Source organism: Colobus angolensis, unplaced genomic scaffold, assembly GCF_000951035.1.
Source record: "Colobus angolensis palliatus isolate OR3802 unplaced genomic scaffold, Cang.pa_1.0 Scaffold11, whole genome shotgun sequence".
In the NCBI taxonomy this organism is placed as follows: Eukaryota; Metazoa; Chordata; class Mammalia; order Primates; family Cercopithecidae; genus Colobus; species Colobus angolensis.
In genome coordinates, this window is record NW_012112030.1 from 10242087 (window position 1) to 10258250 (window position 16164).

Sequence of the window (16164 nt, forward strand, 5' to 3'; positions counted from 1 at the left end):
TAATTATTATTATTATATTTTCAACAGAGTCTCACTCTGTCACCCAGGCTGGAGTGCAGTGGTGTGATCTTGGTTCAAGTGATTTGTGTGCCTCAGCCTCCTGAGTAGCTGGAATAATAGGCCTGCACCACTGCGTCTGGCTAATTTTTGTATCTGTAATAGAGATAGACTTTCATCATTTGGCCAGGGTGGTCTTGAATTCCTGACCTCAAGTGAGCCACTGCACCTGACCTTAGGCTTTTGTTTGTTAGGAGATTTCTATTACTGATTAAATCTCCTTACTAATTACAGATTTATTTATTTACTTTTAATAATTGAGTCTTGGTGGGTTGTGTGTTTTTAGGAATTTATTTCTTCTAGGTAATTAAGTTTGCAGGTGTGTAATTGTTCATTGTAGTGTCTTGTAATCCTTTCCATTTAGCATCAGTTCTAATGTCTTCTCTTTCTTTCATTTCTTTTCATTTTTAAAGTCATCTGTTTTGTTTGTTAGCCTAGCTAAGGATTTATCAATTTCATTGATTTTTTTTTAAACCAACTCTTAGTTTTGTTTTTGTTTTTCCATTTTTCTATTCTCTATTTTGTTTACTTCCGCCCTAATTTTAATTATTTCTTTCCTCTTGCTGGTTTTGGGTTTAGTTTTTTCCCCCTAGTTTTTTGAGTTGTAAAGCTAGATTGTTGATTTGAGATCTTTCTGTTTGTAAGTGTTTTACCACTATAAACTTCCTTCTTACCACTGTTTTCACTGCATACAATTTATTATATTTTGTTTTCATTTTCATTTGTCTGAAGATATCTTGTAATTTACCTTCTTCTTTGACTTGTTGGTTTTTTTTTTTTAACAGCATGTTTAATTTTCACATATTTGTGACTTTTCCTACTTTTCTTCTGCTGTTGACTTCAAGTTTCATTCCATTATGGTCAGAAAAGATACTTGGCATGATTTCATTCTTTTTAAATTTGTTAAGACCTGGATTGTGACATGTGACCTATCCATGAGAATTTTCTGTGTGCTCTTGAAAGAAATGTATATTCTCCTGTTGTTCGATAACTTATTCTATATGTCTGTTAGGTCCAATTAGCATATAGTGTTGTTAAAGTTCTCTGTTTCCTTGTTAATATTCTGTCTGATGGCTCTCTCCATTATTGAAAGTGGGGTATTGAAGTTTCCTACTGTCATTGTCTTGCTGTCTGTTTCTCCCTTTCATTCTTTCAATGTTTGTTTCATATATTTGGAGCTCTGATGTTAGGTAAGGAGGTGTGTGTGTGTGTGTGTGTGTGTGTGTGTTACAGCTGGTGAATAGACCCTTTTATCGTTATGTCCTTCATTGTCTGTTTTGACAGTTTTTGACTTAAAGTCTATTTTGTCTTACAGAAGTATGGCCCATCCTTACTCTCTTTTTGTTACCATTTGCATGGAATGTATTTTTCCATCCTTTCACTTTCATTCTATGTTGTATTTTGGATCCAAAGTGAGCCTCTTGTAGGCAGCATATAGTTGGATCTTATTTTTAAAAAACATTAAGTCAACCTGTGTTTTGATTGAAGAGTTTTATCCATTTGCATTTAAATAAACTGCCCATTGGGAGGAATTTACTATTGTCATTTTGTTTTATTCTCTATGACTTGTAGCTATTTTTTGTTTCTTGATTCCTTTGTGTTTCGTTGCTTTTTTTCTTTTGGTATAGTAGTGTGCTTTCATTCCTTTTACAATTCCTTTTGTGTATTTTCTGTAGATGTTTTCTCTGTGGTTACCATGGGGATTACATAAAATATCCTAAAGTTACAACTGTCTATGTTAAACTGCAAATAACTTTAATCATATAAGAGTACTACTCTATATCTGCCTCACCATGACTTGATGTTACTGATGTCATATATCACATCTTTTTATGTTGTATATCTGTTAACATATTTTTAGTTTTTTTAAGCTTTTAAGTTCTATACCAGAATTAAAAGTGATTTATGCACCAATATAACAAGAATACAGGATTCTGTATTTTTCTCCTTATCAACCTTTACCTTAGAGAGGTTTATATTTTTGTATGCCTCCATGATGTTGTGTGGCACTTTTTAGTTTCCAGTTTAAGGACTTTCTTTAGCACTTCTTTTTTTATTATTATTATTATACTTTACGTTCTAGGGTACATGTGCACAACGTGCAGGTTTATTACATATATATACATGTGCCATGTTGGTGTGCTGCACCCATTAACTTGTCATTTACATTAGGTATATCTCCTAATGCTATCCCTCCCCCCTACCCCCTCCCCACGATAGGACCCAGTGTGTGATGCTCCCCTTCCTGTGTCCAAGTGATCTCATTGTTCAATTCCCACCTACGAGTGAGAATATGCAGTATTTGGTTTTTCTTTAGCACTTCTTATAGGACAGGTATAGTGATGAAACTCCTTCAGCTTTTATTAATCTGGGAAAAATTTTAATTTCACCTACATTTTTGAAGCATATTATTGCTGGATATAGTATTCTTGATTGGCAGTTCTTTCATTCAGCACTTTGATAATATATTATCTCACTCTTTCAGGCCTACAAGGTTTCTGCTGAGAAATCTGAGTGTTATCTTATGGGAATTCTCTTGTATATTGTTATGAATTGCTTTTCTCTTACTGCTTTCAAGATTATTTACTGTGATTCAGACAGCTTGGTTATAATGTATCTCAGTATAGATGTTTTTGGGTTAACAATAGTTGGAGGTCTTTGAGCTTCTTGAATTTGCATCTCCATTTTCTTCTTCCAGTTTCAGACATTTTCAGCAAATTATTTATCTAAATGAGTTCCCAGCCCCTTTCTCTCTGTCTTCTTTTACTTCCCTTATGTGTATATTGGTTCGCCTATTGGTGTCCCAAAAGTCCTTTAGACTTTCTTAGCTTTTCTTCATTCTCTTTTTGCTCCTCTGACTTGATAATTTCAAATGACCTGTCTTCAAAATTGTGGATTTATTTTTCTATTTGATCCGGTCTGCTCTTGATTCCCTACAGTGAATTTTCATTTTCAGCTTCATAATTTCTGTTTGATACGTTTTTACAGTTTCTCTTTGTTGATATTCTCATTTTGTTCATGCACCCTTTTCCTGATTTTGCTGTTTTCTGTCGTCTCTTTCACCCCATTGAGTATCTTAATGATAGTTATTTTGAATTCATTGGCAGATAATTCATAGATCTCTGTTACTTTAGGGTTGATTTTTGGAGATTTATTTTATTTATTTGGACCATGTTTTTCTGTTTATTTGTATGCTTGTTGAAATTTTAGCATATGAAAAAGCAGCCACATCTCCCAGTCTTTGTGGACTCTTGTACACAGGAAGGGCTTCACCAGTCGGCCTTGTTAGAGAGTCTGTGGGCCTCTAACATCTTTTTTTGGCTGTGTGTCTTCTCTGGGCTTTTACTTGTACTCTTCCATCTGAAGAGGTTTGCCTCTCCACTCTGAAGCTTCCTCTGGTACCTGTCTTTGCTGTAGCAGCCTCTGGTACTTTAGCAAGCTGTTGTGTTAGTGCTTCCCCTGCTGTCTGTCAGTGTTACTGCAATTTCTCTGGTGCTCTATCAAGTTGAGGGTCCTGCCTTTGGTCTCTGAGGCTCACAGGCATCCAAAGTGCCATAGTCACAGTCCTTACTACAGGTTAGTCCTCCATTTTGGGTAAGACAAAATCTAGTGTGTTGGGCATCTTCTTAAACAGTTGGATTCAAGCTCCACCTTTCTCTTTCCTTTCTGGTGTAGAAGCTGTGTTGGGAGGTTGATGGGGTGTAGTGAGTAAATGCAGTATATTTTCCTGACTGTTCCAGTGTGCCTCTTTTTGGCCTTGTGCCATATCCTCTCAACTAGTTTGTGGAAATCTCATGCAGGCAATATGATGCTTACCTTGTTAAGTCATCTCCATATGGGAAGCAGAGGGGACTTCTTGTTCTGACGTGTTGCTGATCCTACCACAGTTTTTTAAAATCCTCCATCAAATGACTCCTGTGTTCTAAACCATTTGTTTTATTTATTCCCTATGCATTTATTCTTCTTTTTTTTTGTTTTTCTCCTGAAGTATTCTTTTAATCATTTTGAGTGTAGTAATTACTCAATGATGGCCAGGCACAGTAGCTCATGCCTGTAATCCCAGCACTTTGGGAGGCCGAGGACGGAAGATCACTTGAGGTCAGGAGTTCAAGACCAGCCTGGTCAACATGGCGAAACCCCACCTCTACTAAAAATACAAAAATTAGCTGGGCCTGGTGGCGGGCACCTGTAATCCCAGCTACTCAGAGGCTGAGGCACGAGAATTGCTTGAGCCTGGGAGGCGGAGGCTGCAGTGAGCCAAGATGGTACACTCCAGCCTGGGTGACAGTGAGACTCTATCTCAAAAAAAAAAAACTCAATGATGTACTTAAAGATGCATTCCTTTCCCTAAAAGCTTATTTTTTAACCTTTTTACATTCGCATTACACTGTTATGTTAATTTGCTTTTCTCTTGTTTTACGTTTGTTTGTCTTAACAGCCAGATTTTAACTACCTTTATAGCAGATTATCTTAATTCTATTGTTTTTCCCTCTACACATATCTAATGCAATGTCATACTAGAAGGTTGAAATTATTGTTGTGTCATATAAAAAGTACCAAGATGTATTTGTTGTTAAGAAGAGTGATTAAGGGCATCTGCTCAATATAATTCTAAGCATTTATTACCTTTGGTTTAATATGTTATTCTTACACTTGACTTAGTCTTGAGTAGAGATATTTTATTCTTATTTTTTGTTTGTTAATGACGGAGGCCTAAATAATGATAATTAATATGTAGGTGTTATAATTCCATTTCTGTATTCCCTGGTTTTGGGGATAAAAGCTGAAATAAGTTGTTACTGAAGCTTAGATTTGTGACATTTTATGAAATAATTTAAGTCACACAGTGGTAGGTAGTATTTTTTTTTAAAAACAACTTAAAAATAATTTTGATTTGAAAATTTTGATTTGTGACATTGGATACCACTTATTTGTTGAACTGCTGGTGCTAATATGATGCCTGCTACATAGTAGGCATTCACTAGTTATGTGTTAAATGAGTGAGTCTGATTATTCTTTAGATTTATATTGTTAATGTTTTTAAACTCTTAACAGCATGTGAGCCATTTTTGTGTTTTTAATTTAATCTTCATAAGAACAGTGAGATGCAGGAATTATTTTATTAATCTCTCAAATGATAAGCAGTTGCCTTCAGCAAAGTAAATGATTTGCTTAAGATAAAATGAACAAGTGATAATGCCAAGATTCAAATTGTTGTCTCAGCTGGCAATGTTTCCCATTATATTAGAGCACTGACAGATAATATATTGACAGACATCTACAGGTCTTATTTTTTTTTTTAAAGATTCCCTTTGTGTTGAGTTTTATTTTTACCTTGATTTTTTTTCTCCCCCAGCATCCACCCAATCCACCAGTATCACCAGGAAAAACTGTAAATGATGTCAACAGCAATAATAACATGCCTTACAGGTGAGAATTCATAGTCTGTCTAGTTTTTAAATAACAGAACAAAGTTCTAATTTTCTTTATTTGGTTGAAGAATCTTGCAGTGTAATCATGGTATTTATGTGGAAATAAGTGGTATACTTGGTTAGTATATTTTCTTTTTCTGCTTCATTATATTGTTTATCTGTGAATAATACTTTTGCTAACTTATTATAAGGCATTCTTTGGTCACTATGTATTTCTTTAACCACTTGTCTTAAATAGTATCCTCTCGAGTAATTGAGAAATGCTTCTGTTAAGGGTGAGAAAGACTAATGTCTGTACATATTAGGACCTACTTTTGGTATTCAGGTTAAGTACTGATAACAGACATTAGAATACAAGAGTTAAGACTCTTTCCTAATGCCACAGACCCCAGCATTTAGAAGTCTTTGTGCCAGCTATGCCTCACTGTTTTTGCTTGCAGTTTAGGGTTGTGAAACCCAAGTCTAGCCACCCTTTTTCCCCTATGGGCCACTGCTTATTCTAGATATCAGTTGGTTTTCCCAGAGTGGCATATCTGTTGACTATTTGTGTGTATATATATTTCATAGAAATGCAGGCACAGTGAGACAGATGCTGGAGTCCAAAAGAAATGTAAGCGAGAGTGCACCACCATCCTTTCAAACTCCTGTGAATACAGGTAACTTTTTTTTTAAAATACCAAAATACATTTTCTTAGGAATTAAAGGCTTTGGTTCTCTTTTCTTACATTCTTTTGAGGTTGAAATGGATTAAGAAATTGGGCAGATTGGTCTAAGTACAAAAATTTTTGTTAAAAATTCAGGATCAAACTGGGCATGGTGGCACATGCCTATAGTCTCAGCTACTTGGGAGGCTAAGGAAGATTACCTGAACCCAGGAGTTCGAGTCAACTTGGGCAACATAGTGAAATCCACTTTGTTTCTTAGAACAAAAAAATTTAGGGTAGTAGATAAGTATATGTGAAAATACAGTATAGATATTCAAATCTCTATTGTAGTAGTTCACAAACTTTCTGGTCTCTAGATCCCTTTACAATCTTAAAAAATTATTAAGAACCCCAGAACTTTTATTATGTGGGTTAACATCAGTTGATATTTATTATCAGTTGAAATGAAGTAGAAATTAAACAGAAATTTAAAGTTTTTTTTAAATAATGGTAGGCTGGCCTTGGTGGCTCACGCCTGTAATCCCAGGACTTTGAGAGGCTGAGGCAGGCAGATCACTTGAGGTCAGGAGTTTGAGACCAGCCTGGCCAACATGGTGAAACTGCATCTCTACCAAAATATAAAAATTAGCTGGGCATGATGGCTGGTGCCTGTAATCCCAGCTACTCAGGAGGCTGAGGCAGGAGAATCGCTTGAACCCAGGAGGTGTAGTGCGGTGAGCCGAGATCACGCCACTGCACCCCAACCTGGGCGACAGAGTGAGACTTTCTCTAAAATCAAATAAATAAATAATAAATATAAAAATAAATAAATAGTAAACTCATAATGTCTAACACAAAAAACTTTTTAAAATGAAACTAAGTGTATTTTCCAAGCTTAAAAATAGCAGCACAAAGAGCATTATTCTCTTACATTTTTTACATATCTCTTTAATACTTTGAGACATTAAGACAGTTAAAGATAGCTGTATCTCATATCTGTATCTGCTTTTAGTCTGTTTTAAAATGTTGATTTGGCTGATGCATATGAAGGAAATCCAGTCTTATACAAATATATAGATGGAAAAGGGCTAGCCCTTACAGATAATTGTGGATATTCTTCTTTGATACTGTCCAGTAGTAGTTTCTTTAAGGTTAGTTGTGAAGTATAATCTGAAACCACACCAAAGAACTTTCTAACTCCTCCATTAAAATCCATTTATTGGACAAGTGTGGTGGCTTACGTCTGTAATCCCTGCACTTTGGGAGGCCCGAGGCAGGTGGATCGCTTAAACTCAGGAGTTCCAGGCCGGCCGGGGCAACATAGTGAAACTTGTCTGTACAAAAAATACAGAAAGTAGCTGGACATGGTGGTGCACACCTGTGGTCCCAGCTACTCAGGAGGCTGAGGTGGAAAGATGACATGAGCTCAGGAGATGTAAGCTGCTATGAGCCAAGATTGCGCCCCTGTACTCCATCCTGGGCGATAGAGGCAAACCCTGTCTTAAAAAAAAAAAACAAAAAAAAAACCATTCCTCTGTCTTATACTTGCACATGGAGTTTTACTAATATCATTCATTGATCATTTGAGAACTATTCACCAAGTTATGCAAATCTTCCACATATTGACACATTTTGTTAATATTATTTTTAAAAATTACATTTACTGATTTTACTATCAGTTCTACTCAGAGAAGCATTTTAAGGATTTAGGGAGCTGTCATGCTTTCAATGACAGATAAAAGTTTTTTCTAATGTTCTTAGTTTTGCTTAAAAACTCAAATGTTGTTATTACTGAGAAATACAGTTGGGCTTTTTTTCTTTGAAGTGACTGCCTTACCTAGTTTATTTCTAAGAAAAGATCTTCAAAATACCTACATGTGAATCATCAGTGTGTCTATAGGTCATTCTTTCAAGTAAAAATAGTCTTTTGTGGGAAAGACTGCTAGTTTAGTTTATAGCTCAATTGCACAAGCATTTTTCCTTGAGTTAACTATCCTACTTTGGCACGCAGTAGTTGTCTTATATGTACTGCCTATTCCTTCACATGGAATATTAAGAAAAGAAACCCTGTTCAAAAGTTGAGATATAATAAAGTTAATAGTTTTTACTGCTGTATCATGGAGATTCTTAAGTAAAACTGACTTTGTTTTTTACTGTAAGCATGTGATGAAGAATGCAGCGATGTTTGGTCCATTGTACTACCTTGATTTTTGTACTAAGCATCAGAAGTTTTACTCACCATTGCTTTTGCTCCATTGGTGCAAATGTCTGCTCATTTAAAAAGTCAAATAATGTCTCATTGTTATAAAAATAGTTTTGACATTGCAAACTCCCCAAAAGGGTCTCAGAAAACCCCAGGCACCCCTTTGGACCACACTTTGAGAAACTGCTGCTCTAGTGAACCTGTGATTTTTGGAAAGACTATAAATCAGTGAGAAAGAAGTTTAGTCATGTGTTTTAAACCTGTTCCAGTGAGAATAAACACAAGTGGTTCAAAACTGCTATAAAACTGTAGTGACCAGCATTTGTCAGCATTTGTATTTTCTCTGTTCTTCTGTATATGCTACCTAATTTCTTCTTAATTCACCTGTCAACTTCACTCAGTGCTATTTTCCATATCATACAATGTCAGTAGGGTGTCAGTAGAGGGAACCTCCCCCTCATAGTTCCTCTCCCAAGGAATTCAGTCAAACTTGATCCAAAGATACAGACATGGTTCAAATAATAAAATATAATGAGTAAGCTTACCTGTTATTCATTAATGGTCATGATTCTTTAGATTTACTATTTGAGTTTATATATTACTTGCGTTATACGGCATTTATAATGTTTTTAATGTAGTTTCAAAAATATATTTTTACTTAACTTTTTAGTATTTTTTATTTGTTTACTAGTTAGGTACTCTAAAGTGATTATAGTAATTTTCAGAGACCGTTTTGATACTCAGTAGTCTTGCATATTAATCATCCATCATGTACTGTTTTTGTAATATACTAAACCTACATGCAAAATTCTTCTAAGAATTTAATTCTAAATTAAATTTTGGAATTTGAATCTGGAAAAAATTTCATGATAAAAGACTTTAGTCTTTGCAATGTATTTAATCCATGCTAAGTCTAATGCAATGTATTTAATTTGTATCTGTCATATTTTCTTAGTTGATAAATTAATATAACCATTTAAACGGAGACTTCTGTTTTCTTTCTATAGTATCTTCAACCAATCTTGTCACTCCTCCAACAGTTGTCAGTAGTCAACCTAAATTGCAGACTCCAGTGACTTCGGGTTCCCTCACAGCAACATCAGTTCTTCCTGCACCCAATACAGCTACTGTAGTTGCTACTACTCAGGTGCCTAGTGGAAATCCTCAACCTACAATCTCTTTACAACCTTTGCCAGTGATTTTGCATGTACCTGTTGCAGTATCCTCCCAGCCTCAGCTTCTACAGAGCCATCCAGGGACTTTGGTGACTAATCAACCATCTGGCAACGTTGAATTCATTTCTGTGCAAAGCCCACCTACAGTGAGTGGTCTTACCAAAAATCCAGTATCCTTGCCATCCTTGCCAAATCCCACTAAACCAAACAACATTCCTTCTGTGCCCAGTTCTAGTATTCAAAGGAACCCTACTGCCAGTGCTGCACCATTGGGAACAACACTTGCGGTGCAGGCTGTTCCAACGGCACACTCTATTGTACAAGCCACAAGGACTTCTTTGCCCACAGTGGGCCCATCAGGACTCTATAGTCCATCAAATAATCGAGGTCCTATACAGATGAAAATTCCAATTTCCGCATTTAGTACTTCGTCTCCTGCAGAACAGAACAGCAATACCACCCCAAGAATTGGTAAGTCACCATGTAGGTTTAATGCTAGAAATGCAAACATGTTAATAGCCTTGTAACGATTGAACTTTTTTTTTCTAAGTGGCTAGCATTATTGGAAGGACAAAATAAATAGAATTTTCTTGATTATTTTTAGTAATTTTTTAGATACCTGAGAGAAATGATGTTGCTAAAATGGGGCTTGAGAGGGGGTTTATTTTGAATTAGAAGTTAGTATCTGTGTTTTATCTTTTAGTAATTTTCCTAAGTTTGGTGAATTTTGAATTTATGGCTTTGTGGCAAACATTATGAGTTACTTTTATGATACATTTGCCAGCAATGTCTGTTTAAAACATTTTAAAGTATCAAATTTACATAATATATGCTTTTAAGAAAAAAAGGCACGTTTATGTTCCTTACACATTTGGAAAATCCTTTGTGCACTCATTCATAGCTTCCAAATTTGAACAACTTAAAAATAGATTTTCTTTCACATTTACTATAAAATGTTTGAGTCCTCCTTGTTTTATCTTTTCTGTTTTCCCATATGACATATTATATGATTGATTGTATTTTACTTAGAAATACCGCAAAAAGGAGAACTTGACTATACCTGTTTAAAATCTGCCAAACTCTGTGTCTTCCTGGTTCCTGGAAAGAGTTTGTTTTATATGCATTCTTGAGCTTGCTTATTCTTCATTTCTGACTTCACATTTATCCGCACTACTTTTGGAAAGGCAGGGAAGGGTAGGCGTCATGTGTATAGTAAAATTGCTACAGTGTTTTTCTTATTGATGTTGTAAGTGACCATGTAATATAGGAAACAAATTCTAAAGTACAAAATTACTTTTATAAGTGAGATGTACAAGCCTTAGTTTTTATTTGTCATATAGTCATTACTAGTGTAGTTACTCCCTAAGTGTTTTCTCATATAAAACAATAATGGTATTTCAGAGTTGTTAAGAAAGTAAATGAGTGGCAGATCAAAATTAATGTTGGATTGAAGCTGGATATCACTCTTATTATCATATTTATAAGAATAAACTAATATTTTATATGAAAGTGTAATTATTATTTATAGTATTTACAATTTAAATGTTTGCATAGTACAGGAGCAAATGTTTGTTAGTGTTATCTGCTACCACATTATTTTTTGGATATTCTTTCATGTTTACAACACTAAAAGAGAGGCTTACTTTTAACTAGGTCAGTGGACATACAAGATTTTTGGGTGATATTTCATTTTTCTGTAACTTCTTTTTCTTTTAGTTCTTAGTATTTTTTAATACCAGATGATTTAGTGATGGACATTGTTTTATGTGATTTTGGGTTTTCCTCCTTATGAAATTTTGAGGCAAAGTTGACATTGTTTTAATTTCATGGTCATGAGATGAGGTATATTCTTAAATAGAGAACTTTTCCTGAAAAACCATGACTTGAAAAGAAATAATTTAACAGTATTTGTTTACTGTCATGCTCGTACTCCAAACACTTCTTAAAGTGTCAGAATTATAATTTCATTATTCTTTTCTCTTAGAGTTTTTATAGAAAGGGTATATTCCCCAAATTAGTTGATGTACACTATTAGTAATGCATGTCAGTCTGTTTCATTTGACTATTCTTAATTTTTTTATATAAAAGTAAGTTTTCACAATCATTAATTGGTGTAGCATTCTAAGATAATGTACAATTATTTCTAAACATAAAATTACATATTTTAACACATATATTTATTTAACACATTTATATATTTTTAATATGTAATTATATTGAGATCCTCAAGTTCCATTTAGAATGCTTACCTACATTTGATAATGAATAAATGTGAATGACAAGCTTTGTTTGTATTTTTTTCATAATGCTAACTAAAATGAGATCTTATGAACTTGCTTATTCTTCAGTTTTGACTTTATTAATAAATTATTACTTATAATATGTTCTTTGATCAGGTATAATTTCAGCAGTGGCATAAATGATGTTAAAGTAGGCATTTGGCTTTTTAGGATCCCCAAAACCTAAACTGAAGCCAAACTTCGGTATATCTCTACTACATTTAGTAGTTTGTGATAAGTTAATTAGGTTATATAATGAAAATTTTCTAAGCTCTATACTTATGTGGGTATTATATTTGCTTAATAACATATGCTATATGTTCATGCATTTGTATTTATTTTATTACAGTTAAGTATATCCTTATGGATTTTAAATCTGTATTTCTGTTTATAGTGAGGTAAATGTCCTCCTAAGGGCTTGGAAATTTAAAGCTCAAACTATAGCTAATTTCATTCATTCACAAAGTAATGAATGACTATATTATCTGAGGTTCTTTAGATACAGAGAAATGTATAAAATAGTCACTATGATCTCACCAAGCTTACAATCAAATAGGGAATGTAGTCATTAAATAACCAATTAATTATAAATGTGATGAGTGTTAGGATTTGCAGGTTTTCGTGAGAGGACAAAAGAGAACATGGGAAATCTCGAAAGGTATGAAGTAATGAACAGAAGAATGGGGGAAATAGGGTTAAAGGGTTTTTGTAGGGGGTATAGAGGGTAATGTGACATCCATGAACCCTGGTTACAGTATGGAGAATGGTTTGGAAGGGATAAGAATAGTGTTAGGAAGACCAATTAGGAGACTGGAGGCTCTTGTAGTGTACGAGATGAGAGATGGTGGTATGAAAAAGATTTAAACGTTATTTAAGAGGTACTTGGTAATTTATTAATAAAAGTTTAGGTGTGTGGAAAAGATGGAGAACTCAAAGATGACTCAGCTCTCTAAGACATTTTTAAATGTTATTCCATTTACTAAACTAGACATTAAAGAAAGAACAGATTTGGGGGAAGTTATATACAATCCATGTACAAGGTACACTTTCAGATTTCATTAAACATCTTGTTCTAAGACTGCGTAAAACTAGAGTTGGTTGGGCATGGTGGCTTATGCCTGTAATACCAACACTTTGGTAGGCTGAGGCAGGAGGATGGCTTGAGCTCAGGAGCTCAAGACCAGCCTTGCAATATAGTGAGACCCCCATATGTACAAAAAATAAAAAATTAGTTTGGCATGGTGACACATGCCTGCAGTCCCAGCTACCCAGGAGGCCGAAGGAGGAGGATTGCTTGAACTCAGGAGGTCAAGGCTGCAGTGAGCCATGGTCGTGCCACTGCACTCCAACCTGGGCAACAGGGGAAGGTCCCTGTCTCAGAAACAAAAACAAGTAAGAGTTTAAACACAGCAATTATTTCTTCAACCATTTCTTCAAGGACAGAATTGAATGAATGAAGTGTTTGCCTTTTTTATGTTCATACAATTATCCAGAGCTACTAAGGGATACTGCCAGTTTAACTCCTGTAAAGTACTTTTTAATTTTATTTACTTTTATTTTTATTTTTATGGAGATGTATTCCATATGATAGAAGGATTTTAAGCTATAATTTCTTATTTTACTTCCTGACCAGTTTTGTTGCCTTGATAGATGGAGTTAAAATATTTATATCCCGAAGTCATCCAAAGTAGATCTTACAGAAGAAAGCAAAAGCAATGCAATGGAGCTATAAGACATTATATTAAGAATCAAGGGAAAAATTGTGTAATAATGGGCAAGGGAGATGTTAGTTGAGAATCTAGAATAAGGAATATTATTACAGTTCCGTGAATAATTAACTTATAGCTCTAAGGCAATTAGGTCTAAGAGAGAATCATGCTGGGTAACAAATAAATGTGTATGTAACATTTTATTAAGCAGTCTAAATCTTTCTTGCATCTTTAGGAATTTTCTTATATGAAAATATTATGACAGAAAGTAAAAATGAGGCCAGGTATGTTGGCTCATGCCTATAATCCCAGCACTTTGGGAGGGTGAGGCAGGTAGATCACTTGAGGCCAGAAGATCGAGACCAGCCTGGCCAGCATGGTGAAAGCAGGTCTCTAACAAAAATTAGCCAGGCATGGTGGCACTCACTGGTAGTCCCAGCTACTCAGGAGCCTGAGACATGAGAATAGCTTGAACCTGGGAGATGGAGGTTGCATTGAGCCAAGATTGTGCCACTGCACTCCAGTCTGGGTGACAGAGCAAGACTCTGTCTCAAAAAGAAAAAAATAAATAAAATAAAGAATTAAAAAATAAAAACACAAAAGTGAAGCTTCCTCATTTACTTTTTATGTAAAGTTATCTTATTTTGATTTGAAGATGGAAGTGTTTCAAATCCAAATGAATGTATTTTAACATCATATATAAAAACCTTTGGTAGTAAATCACTGATATTTTGGTAATATCACCTAGTGTATCTTAATACTCCACTATGTAACATCAGTAACCTAGAATTAGTTTTGTTAGTCTTTCAGGAACTTCATAGTCCCAAACAGATGCTCATTTGTAATAAATGAAGTTATTTGAATATATTTTTTAATAAATAGATAATATATTAATATTCTTCTTACAAAAAGAAAGTAATTCAGACAAGGTAGGAGAAATCAAAGGGCATCCTTTTTACTTCTGTACCCTAGAATACTTCTCTTGTAACAGGTGAATATTAACCCAACTTGATTTTTTAGACATACAGATTTATATATGTACATATGGAAATACATAGGTAGTTTAATCTCCTGTATATTTTTAAGCATAAATTGTTTACTCTGTATGCATTCTGAAGACTTACAAATGAAAGGAATGCCATAGTTTGACCAAGAGGGTTTTATCTCCAGAAAGAAAGGATGGACTGTTTCAACATTTAAAAACCACATGTTACCAAACAGGAAACCCTAAATAATCTCAATAGGTGCATAAAACCTTTGATGAAATTTAATGCATTCTGTCTTTTCCTCTCATTAGAAATTGGGACAAAATATGCCTTGTTCATTTTCTGTGCTGTTCTGGAAGTAACATTATTTTTTAACTGCAAACTCATTACAAGTTAATTGAAAAATGAACAGAGAAAGAAAAATCACGGATGATTGAACTACTGAGAAATATGCCATGTGTATTTTCTTAGATTTACTGCAACTGTTTCTACTGAATTTATTGGAAACATTTTTGACATATTAAATTTTTTTCTCCAAAAGGGACATAGTATGGAGGAATTATATTTTGTTTAACTATTTCCTCATGTTAGAACATTTAAGTTATGTGTATCTTAAATTATTTCCATGAGATACTGCTTAGAGTTAAAATTGCTGGGCCAGTGGAAAGTTTTTTTTAATCAGTATTGTGAATTTCCCCTTCTGAAAGATACTATAGCAGTGATCTGTGAGTTTGAGTTTTTATTTACATATGTGACATGTTGACAGAAAAATAGTTGGAGAAAACTACATGAATTGTTTTATATAAAGCAGCTTAACTTTTTACATTTTGTAGATGTTTTTAAAAATGGCTTTTTTTTTACTTTTCAGAAAACCAGACAAACAAAACAATAGATGCTTCTGTCAATAAGAAAGCAGCTGATAGCACATCACAGGTAAGATTTTTCCTTCTTCACAGTAAAATCCTAATTATGGTCTACAGGAAAATGAATTTTCATCATTCTTTGATTGAATGAAAATTGTTCTATGTCTGTTTTTTATAACTGTCCAAACATTGTCTCATAACTTCTCTGTAATATTTGACAAGAATTGAGGTTTTTTGTTTTGTCTTGTTTTGTTTTTACATAGCAGTTCTCTTAGAGGTAATAGTTTATTAACTGACTGATTTGATTAGTACAATTGATAGTCCAGTCATTTGCCTTTACATTCTGTAAAGATTGTCTGCAAAAAGAAAACACATGTAATTTCTTCCAGGTACATCTTTTTTAAGAGTGTTTCACTGGTTTACCCTCACTTGTACCACTCTCTACCCCTACCACCCACCATTTTAATTTTCTCAAAAGTAATCAGAAATACCTTTTGAGGAAGAATTTTTTGTCTGTCTGCTTGTTTATTAGCACTTTGCCAGTCTTTGTACTTTTTCCTATTAAATCTTAACCACTCAGTAATAGTGTAACTACTTCTTTCCTGTATTAACAGTGTTCTTCCTTGTTCTTTATTGCTGTAGGTATAATCAATTCATAGTGATTAGGTTGTTGATAGTTTTATTTTCTTCACTTCCTTTGAATCATTTCAAGAAGCTCATATATTCCTACAAGAACAAAAATCTTGAGCATGTCAGGCATGAAAAACTGACAAGATTTTTAAAACAAGGGCATCATTTGATCTTTAAATGTGACTA

The 16164-nt window shown here is 34.2% G+C and overlaps 1 protein-coding gene across 3 annotated transcripts in view; it reads left to right on the forward strand.

The window, feature by feature from the left end:
• ATF7IP (activating transcription factor 7 interacting protein) overlaps nucleotides 1–16164 on the forward strand; it is a 136333-nt gene that overhangs the window by 85037 nt on the left and 35132 nt on the right. For all 3 annotated transcript variants that reach the window (XM_011954156.1, XM_011954166.1, XM_011954148.1), the window contains exons 7-10: nucleotides 5414–5487; nucleotides 6057–6145; nucleotides 9344–9982; nucleotides 15354–15418. In XM_011954156.1, the coding sequence (XP_011809546.1) occupies nucleotides 5414–5487; nucleotides 6057–6145; nucleotides 9344–9982; nucleotides 15354–15418 (867 nt within the window). The remainder of the gene's footprint in view (nucleotides 1–5413; nucleotides 5488–6056; nucleotides 6146–9343; nucleotides 9983–15353; nucleotides 15419–16164) is intronic.